Source organism: Quercus robur, chromosome 2 (genome assembly GCF_932294415.1).
Source record: "Quercus robur chromosome 2, dhQueRobu3.1, whole genome shotgun sequence".
NCBI classification, from domain to species: Eukaryota; Viridiplantae; Streptophyta; class Magnoliopsida; order Fagales; family Fagaceae; genus Quercus; species Quercus robur.
In genome coordinates, this window is record NC_065535.1 from 1,335,633 (window position 1) to 1,344,727 (window position 9,095).

Below are 9,095 nucleotides of genomic sequence, written 5' to 3' on the forward strand. Positions count from 1 at the left end.
AGGTGCACCCGTTTCCAATTAAATTAAAAAAATAAAATACAATAAAAAGGTACACCAGTTTCCAAAAAAAATTATAAACAGGCCCCTAATTCTTTCCCCTGGGGGTGTATAGGGATGGATCAATGTTCGTTTGATGCTCTATACATATATTCCAAACACTAGATATTGCCTATTGTCCCCCGGGGGGGTGGGGTGGGCGGACTCATATACAATGGCATGTCACAGTGTGAGACAGAGTTCTCTTAACTTTATATTTAATTCAGCTAAATCAATTACTGGCACATTGCACAAAGTCATGAAGGAAGGAAGATTGAAGAATCACATCGAAGATCCCCATAACAATCCCTATAGATCTGAGACCATCTTACAAACATCAAGAATATAATCATGATCCAAGAACAATAATACAAATTCTAAAAAAAAGAAAAGAAAAAAGAACAATAATACAATATACAAATGATACATCATCATCCGGTGCCACTGTTTCATCATTACTGGTCTAAAACTTATAGAGATTATCATGAGGGTCTACCTCTACTAGATAATTTTTTTTACAAACTGTCTCAGTATATGAGCTCATAGGGGCTGGCCCAGACATAAAATACAAAGACAGCAAGCCAGTTTTGAAAAAAGTAAATGATGGGGCCTTGTAAGTTGTAATTGCTCCAATAAATTCGTCAAAGATCTTCCTACTAGATTTTCACATAACTCTCTGAGTTTGCTTGCATCATCATTTCCTATCTCTGTCTCTCTTCTCTCACAAAAGTACACTGCTAAAAACAGTGTTTTTTATTTTTATTTTTATCTTTTATATTTTTTTTGTTCTCACTTTTTAACATTTTCATTGCCTCAAACACTTTAATTGCTAGATAGAAAGTTTGAGACTTGCTTTTACTCCTTTCTCTCTCACATTTGCTTATTTGAGTTATTTTCTTTGTCTTAAAATTGGTAAAAAGGAAAGGACTTTTTATCTGAAAAATGGTGCTGAGAAGACCTGGCATGAACAGGAGTTTGAACAGAGAGAATCCAGATATTTTGATTATGATGATTGCAGAGCAGCAGATAATGAGAGGTGGTGGTGAGGACAAAGGAGAAAAGAGAGAGAAGGAAGGGATGGGCCCTCTAAAGCCTGTAACACAAATGAGTGACACTGCACCAAAGAGTAATGTGTTTACTCTCGCTTCTTTCACTTTTGTGTGGCTCTTCTTTCTCTCTCTATCTGAATTGTAAGGGTCCATTTTTATTCATCCCAGCATAGCTCTTCGCAAAAGTACCTTTATTTTGGCTTTGTGTTTGTGGCACACTCTTTTAGTTTCTTCCTCTTAATGGGTTCTCTGAGACTGATTTGCTTTATTTTCTAGACCCAGTTTGCGTTTTAAGCTTTAAATGTAGTGGGTGTGAAAGAAAGAGAGAAAGTTCTTGACTTGATGGGGTCTGAGTCTCAGAGCCTTTTGGTACCTTGGGGTTTGGGTTCTTGAAGGAAATCCCCACTTTTCTGTTCATGCAAACAAATTAGCTCACTTTTTCCTATTGGCTCCTTTTATTTCTTGAGGTTTGAGAAGGTGGGAATATTGCTGGGTCCTGGTTAGTTTATTTTTATTATATTATAAATTTCTCTTTGTTCTTTTTGTGAAAAGAAGAAACGAGTCTTTTACTACTGCTTTCTGGCTTTTGATTACTCTTTTGTGAAGAAAGAGAAAGCAATGATGCCTTTGTGAACTTCGCAATGTAGTGGCTTGTTTTGGTTTCTGCAAGCAAACCTACATATAGTGGCAACTAGTTTTGGATGGAAAACTTTATCTTTGAGCTTTGGAAGAATTCTGAGGTCTAATTTGGAGAAACCCTATAAACCTGCATGAATATTACTGACTCCATTGTTTTGCTTTCTATGAAGGTTTGGTGGGGAAAGCTGTATTTTTTGTGGTTGTTTTCTTAGTGTGTGATACTTCCTCCGCATATGAATGGAAGGTCGGTTATTCTCACATGCTTCATTTTGCTTAATTTTGTATTCTTCAATCATTTATGTTATGTATTCACTGTCTCTTTTTTTTAGATTATGTATTCACTGTCATTATATAACTGCAATAATGTTGAATTTGAAGCTGTTAAGTTTTTCTATTCCCAACTTCTGCAGCTTTGGTATAATGTTAATAATGCAGACTTTAGAATTCATTTATTCGATTGCTTTTCCTGGTACTATTTTGTTGTGCAACCATAGTGTAGTCTTAAATCTAAATTAGAAAGTTCCTCCCAAAAAAAAAAAAAAAAAAATCTAAATTAGTATTGCTTCTAGCATACGTAATACATTGTACCTACCTTTTTACTTTACAGTGTGTCCCAGGATTTTGATAGTTCAAAGAGCCATTCTAAGAAAATTGGATTGACGAGAACGCCTTTCAAAGATTAATCTTAATTCACGAAGAGCTCAAAATAAACATTTGATTATCCCCCCTTTCCTTATCAGGCCATTAGCTTTTAAGGGAAAGGGTGTAGAAACAACCTTCTGTTTATAATCATGTCCTTGTTTTTATATGTAAATTTAGTTTCCAAAACAAATTAAGATTACACTTATTTTCAAAAAACCAAGGACACAAGCAGCAGTTCTGGCTGCAGATATAGAAACCTAGAGGCATGACAAGTAGCCTTACAAATTATTACAATGCAAACACTTGCCAAAGCTACCCAATCACCAATCAGAAAATACAAGGATTTAGTATATCAATTATCATTAAATTTTAATTCCATTTATCCCTTTTCTGACACATAACGTGGGCTAATAATTAGTTTACATCTTGTTTAAGTATCTTCCATTACTCCAGTGATGCTATGGTATGTAAGCATTGTCACTTGTTTGCATTTAAACTTTAAAGTTATATGCAGCTGTTTATGGATATGGTTCTATATTTCATTTGTAGTTCCTTTGTTTATGTATGGTCTTGATAGATCTCATCATAAAATAATCTACACCTGTGTGTGTGTGTGTGTGTAGTAGTAGTAGTAGCAGTAGTAGAATAATGTCGATACCTTACATGTTGTCTGTTAGAATGTTTGTATTATTTAGTACCTTGTTGGTTGCTAAGAAGACCCATTGGTTTTGAGATGGTGTCTTTTAGTCATTTCCTCTATCTTAATAGCAACCACATAAGCATTACTTTCTCGAAATAGTTGTGTTACATGGGTTATCAAGGACTTTATATTTACCATTTCATTTTTGGACTTTTCCAGGTTAGTATTACTTGATGGCAAACCATGAAATCTGGAGGAGGGTGAGCAGTGGTATGCCTTGATCTTCCCTGACTTTTTGAGAGGGTTACCCTGGAGATTGTGAGTGCTGTCTTGAAATAAAGCTGGCCTAACATAAAATTGAAGCACAAGAACCCAATTAAAGCAGCCCTTAGTAGCTATTTATGTATGTCATGTGATTTTTGGTGTTCCACTATATGATGGATAATGATTTGTTTAGAGTTCCAATAGATATGAGCGGCCAAAGTGCTGTTTACATAGGTGGGTTTCAACAACATACAACACCTAATTCACTTGTGCAGTCTGACTCCTTTGACCTTAACCGTGAAAACCATATTATGTCTGGATTTCCAGTGCTTTCAGAATTGCAAGGAGAAACTATCAATGGTCTCCATCCTACTCTTCGCACCACAAATGGTGTGGGGATTGTTGATTCGAATGAATTGGTTTCATTGCTAGGACGAAATGTAGTGAGAGATTCCTCACTTTCTAGTTCACGGCTCACTAGTAACACTGAATTTCAAGAGCAATTAGCTGGAGGAAATTCTATTTCTGCTGCTTCACTAGCTACCTTTCTGTCTGCAAGAACTGGTCTTCAAGATAATCTTAACAGTTTAGCAATATCAACACCTGCAATCTGTCCATTGGAATTTCTAGGAACTTATGCTTCAAATGGCTGCTCAAATGGTTTAAATTCTTCTTTCACAACTTCTGTGAACTGTGGATATGATGAAGTACTTGGTAATACAAATACCAAGTATTCTGCTGCACTAGAACTTGGTGGGAAATTCCCAGTAAGGGCAGAGCTTCAGCCATATTCATCCACTGGAAATCCAGGTGCAAATGGATGTCTGTCATCAAGTAGTGGAAATCTGACTGCAAATCGCCCTTACAGTTCCGCTAATTTTAATAACGAGCTCTCTCTAACTCTTGCTACTTCTGAGCGTACTGTTCTAAGTGGGATAAATATCCCAGATCGGTGTTCAGAAATGGGTTTTTCTGGTGTGACTCGCCATTGCTTGAATGAAAAAAGATTAAGCTCTGAACAAACTTCCTGCAACAGTAAGGAGCTTTCTGTAAGTTTTGGTTCTTACAAACCAACTCAATTCTCACAAGTAATATTAGGATCAAGATATCTTCGTGTAATTCAGGAAATACTAGTTCAAATTGCAAACTATTCACTAGAAAATCTAGACCATATGAGTTATTCAAATGGCCGGAATGGTGCTTCTTCAAATATGCCATTCTCTTCAAATTGCTCTGCTGAAAGATGGATGTCATCAATGGTTCCTGATGTGGATGGAGGATTTGAACCTGAAATGGAGTCCACATTGCGAAGGCGTGCAATTGAAGCCAAAAAGACCCAACTGCTGAGTCTGCTACAAGTGGTATGTCAGCTTAGTTTATGTTCCAAATTAGTTCTTCAGTTACCTGATTGGGTGTTGGTGTTAATTATTGTAGGACAAGATTTGTTAGTAACCACATTTTATTGTAGAGAAATGCTGAAATTATTGAAGTGGATTGAAAAAAAATGTATTTTTCAAAATTTTATAACTTCAATTTGATATTTAAGCTTTGGTTCCTAATTGTTGCAATTGGGTGACATTTTTCTTTTGATATCTATTAGCACTAATAGGCATGAATATCATACTTTTTTGGACACAGGTTGATGAGCGATACAACCAATGCATGGATGAGGTCCATACTGTGATATCTGCATTCCATGCTGCTACCGAGTTGGACCCTCAGATACATGCTCGTTTTGCCATTCAAACAATCTCTTTCTTGTATAAAAACTTGAGAGAGAGGATTAGCAACCATATCCTTGCAATGGGAGCACACTTTAGCAGCCCATGCACAAAAGAAAAGGAAAGATCTTTTGAAACTTCTTTCATCCAAAAGCAATGGGCTCTCCAGCAGCTAAAAAGCAAAGATCATCAATTATGGAGACCCCAACGAGGCCTGCCAGAAAGATCTGTCTCAGTTTTACGGGCTTGGATGTTTCAGAACTTTCTTCATCCGTAAGCTCCCTGACTGTTGAATATCTTATAAATTTGTGCATTGAGATCATAGATAGCATTGTTATTCAGCTCAATTATATAGAGACATATTTAGTGAGTCACTTTTGTAAATAGAGATGCAAAAACCTCTTACACATTATGATGAATGCCAGGTATCCTAAAGATGCAGAGAAGCATTTACTTGCAGTGAAGAGTGGATTGACTAGAAGCCAGGTACTTCCTGCTTCCATTATAGTGGACTAACTGAAGCATATAGCAAGCTCTGCAGTGCTATTAATGAAAATTGCATTTTTGAGAAAGCACACTACACAAATTACTCAATTACAAACTGAATGTTTTTGTTTTTTTTTTTTTGTTTTTTTTGGCATTTTAGGTCCTCAACCATTAACCTCTGTTTTCAAATCATCCTTATCTTTTTGAATTTTTCACTTTAATCCTTTACGCTTTCAAAATTGTTTCACAAAGATTCTTATCGTCTTCTGATAGATAGAAAATATTGACATGGCAAATGGAATTTATGTCCTGCCAGAGGTTCCATATCATCCATGTGACGTTGATTTCATGAAACTTTATTTGCTATGTCAACATTTCCGTTAATAAGATGTAAGGATCTTTTTGAAACATTTTAAAGTATAATAATGATTTTGAAACAAAGGTCAAAGCTTAAGGACGATTTTTTAGAGCAGATTGCCAGATTCCTCAAAATTATAATACAGTGAGTAGAAATCCATTTGTTGTGCGACTATTTTGTTATTCTGGATTCTGTAGTGAGCTATTCAATGTTTTCTAACCCACAGTTTCTTTTATAAACTTTTTGTTGTTTGGTTAATCTATATTTGGATATATGACCAGGTATCCAATTGGTTTATTAATGCTCGGGTTCGTCTGTGGAAACCAATGATTGAGGAAATGTATGCAGAGATGAATAGAAGAAAAGCGCATCGAGATGATGAAGCCAGCCAAAGTGATCAGAGAAGCCACATAAGCATCAATAATCCAAGATTAAATGTGACTTGAAAAGCTGAAGGAAGAGAGGTATAGAGAAAATGGGGCAGTGAATTTCTGTCATTCAATAGGGAAACAAACCACATCCACAACATGGTTACAAGTAACAACTGTACATAGTGCATTATAAAGTTGGGGGGGTTTAAGATTTGCGGTTTTCTTAAATTTATGCTTCCCGCACAAATGTCTTGTTAAGCCATTCACAATTCTAAGTAACATTACGTGGAAATATTTTGTATGTTTTGAGCAGAATGCCCATTTTCTTCCACTCAGTTGAAAAGTTGTATTGTTTTTCCCAATGGAATGCATACTTGCTTCCCAGCCCAGCAGTTTGCACAATTGCTAGTGCTAGGTACAAATCTTCCTAACCAAATTTCACAAAAGACACAGCATCAAGTGATATTTCCTTAAAAAAAATAAATAAAAAGGCTTCTCTAAATATGACCAGACGAGGATGTATAGTGTGTTTGGTTCTTTTGACTTTTGTAACAGCCCTTCTTGTTTTGTTTTGTTTTGTTTTGTTTTGTTTTGTTAAGGTTATTAGGGAGGAGGCAGGGTGCCTTGCTGGTTTGTAGTTCTTTTTCTTTGAATAAGATTATCCATTCAGCCAAAAAAAAAAAAAAAAAAACTTTTCCTACAGTGATGGCATTAAGCATAACAAGGTGTCATAGGGTCAATTTTTCTTTTAAGTTTTAGCCTGTGATGGCACTAAACCCCTGATTTAGTTTCAGCCAACACTTTACACACACTGCAAGAACATTCAGAACAAAATTATCAAGGGAATTCACACACAGAGTATTTACAGGGCACCAACTCTAACTTTTATTACTCAATATCAAGTATAAAGGAAGCCTAGAGAATACACACGAAATTCTCTAAGCAAAAGTATACACTCTACTGTTGACAGCCCTAACAGCGTAAGATATATATATAGAATTTAGGACTTGCTGTCACATGTGGTCTGACTTAGGACACCTTCAACTGATGCTGTCTTAGCTTGCTTTCCACGTTTCTAGTCCTTACACAACATGTCTGAACATCCACAAAGCCAGGAACTGCTTGGTAACTGTCGAAAACTGCTACTGCACACTCTGAACATGCAAGCCCATTACTCAGCACATCACCATGGGGCTTCTGCCCATGCTCCAGCAGCACACACATAATAGTTCCATCACGTTTTAGAAGCCTTGTCTTTCTGCCCAAGCCCTTCTCATCAGCATCACAGCCCACACAACATGTCCATATGTAGCACACCAACTAACTGTCATCAGCCCACTCATACAAGTCTATGCATTATGCCAATACCAACCAGCCCAATGCCTTGCACAGCATATCATCATCACAGCAGCCTACCACTGCCTTGCACCCAAGCCACCAAGACCACATACAAAGCAAACACTAACCAGGCCACCGTGCCATGCACTATCACATAGGGTCAGCACCACCTGCTGTTGCCCATCAGCACCAAAACCATCTCTGCCCACCATGACCCTCCTCTGCTATGGCCTTGGGGCATCATGTGGAGCAAGGTGCCTCCACATGCTGCCTCTCATCATGCTCATCAATCTGAATACAGCAGGGAGACTGGGCTTGCCCCCCTCAAAGAACAATTAGTAGCTTCACTAGATAGGCATGAGGAGTCATTAGTGTCTTGAGAAAACATTGAGCCATGTGATTGGCCTGATGTTGTCCAAGCACTCCAATTCCTCATGTCATCATCAGCAACTTGTAAAGCTCCTAACAAACCACCCCCACCAGAAGAAACCGACGTCCTTGTCAGGAGGGTATCCTCAAATGCCTTCATCTCACTCTCAAACTGCCACAATGTAGATGCTTTCTCCCAACTTACCTCTGATTCAATTGCCCCCTTCCACTTCACTAAGTAGTTAGTTATCATATTTCCTCCCTTTCGATAACCTGTCACCTTCTTATCAAGGATTCTGTCAACTTCTCTATCAAATTGAACCATGATAGTAGGTGGGGCACGCCTTACTCCATTCCTTGCAGGTTCTTCTGCATCCCCACGATAGGACTTCAAGAAGGTAACATGAATTGTTAGGTGAATCTGCAACCTTTCTGGCAGCTTCAATTTGTAAGCCACAACACCAACTCTTTTTACTATCTCGAATGGACCATCATACTTAGGAATTAAACCTCTGTGAATTGCCTCACTTCTGAACTTCCTTCATCAGCACCTTGTCCCTAACCTGGAACTCAAGATGCCTTCTTCCTTTATCAGCATACTTTTTCATTCTCCTTTGTGCTTTCAACAAGCTGTCTTGTGCCTCCTACATCAGCTCTTGCTTGTTGATGGCAAATCTGTACACTGCAGGACATCTACCCCCTGAACGTTGTTTGGCAATCTTATGAGGTGTGAGAGGCTGCTGCCCTATTGCCAACTTGAAGGGACTCATCCCAGTTGATGAAGACTTATGCAGATTGTAGGCAAACTGCGCAGAATCCAATAAGTCTAGCCAATTCTTCTGGCTGGCAATCACATAATGCCTCAAATAATCCTCCAACACAGCATTAATTCTTTATGTTTGCCCATCTGTTTGTGGGTAATTAGCAGTAGAAAACTTCAATTCTGAACCCATCAAACCAAACAGAATAGTCCAAAATCGACCAGTAAATATAGTCTCGATCACTTACAATATCTTCTGGCAACCCAAAGTATTTCACCACATTTTTGTAGAACAAATTAGCAGCTACCTCTACTGTACATGTACTCGGTGCAACCATAAAAACAGCATACTTTGAGAATTGATCAACCACCACGAATACTGAACCCATCCCCTTAGCTTTTGGCAAACCAATAATAAAATC

The 9,095-nt window shown here is 37.7% G+C and overlaps 1 protein-coding gene across 5 annotated transcripts; it reads left to right on the plus strand.

Annotated features, from left to right (window-relative positions):
- Positions 1 to 525: 525 nt before the first annotated feature.
- On the plus strand, positions 526 to 6,541 carry LOC126708535 (homeobox protein ATH1). 5 transcript variants are annotated; one of them, XM_050408337.1, is made up of 7 exons: positions 526 to 649; positions 957 to 1,162; positions 1,895 to 1,968; positions 3,226 to 4,631; positions 4,909 to 5,264; positions 5,417 to 5,477; positions 6,117 to 6,541. In XM_050408337.1, the coding sequence occupies exons 4-7, from the start codon at positions 3,441 to 3,443 to the stop codon at positions 6,279 to 6,281; spliced, it is 1,773 nt and encodes a 590-aa protein (XP_050264294.1). In that variant the 5' UTR covers positions 526 to 649; positions 957 to 1,162; positions 1,895 to 1,968; positions 3,226 to 3,440; the 3' UTR covers positions 6,282 to 6,541. The 5 variants fall into 5 exon arrangements, with proteins under 5 accessions (XP_050264294.1, XP_050264300.1, XP_050264284.1 ...); XM_050408343.1 differs by lacking the exon at positions 526 to 649 and having other exon boundaries at positions 870 to 1,226; XM_050408327.1 differs by lacking the exon at positions 526 to 649 and having other exon boundaries at positions 870 to 1,162.
- Positions 6,542 to 9,095: the final 2,554 nt, after the last annotated feature.

What these genes read in the sequence shown, in the direction of transcription:
- LOC126708535 (XM_050408337.1), top strand. Translation starts at nt 3,441, where the DNA reads ATGATGGATAATGATTTGTTTAGAGTTCCAATAGATATGAGCGGCCAA. An exon ending in TGCTGAGTCTGCTACAAGTG is followed by an intron (nt 4,632 to 4,908) that starts GTATGTCAGCTT and finishes TTTTGGACACAG; the next exon opens with GTTGATGAGCGATACAACCA. An exon ending in TTTCAGAACTTTCTTCATCC is followed by an intron (nt 5,265 to 5,416) that starts GTAAGCTCCCTG and finishes GATGAATGCCAG; the next exon opens with GTATCCTAAAGATGCAGAGA.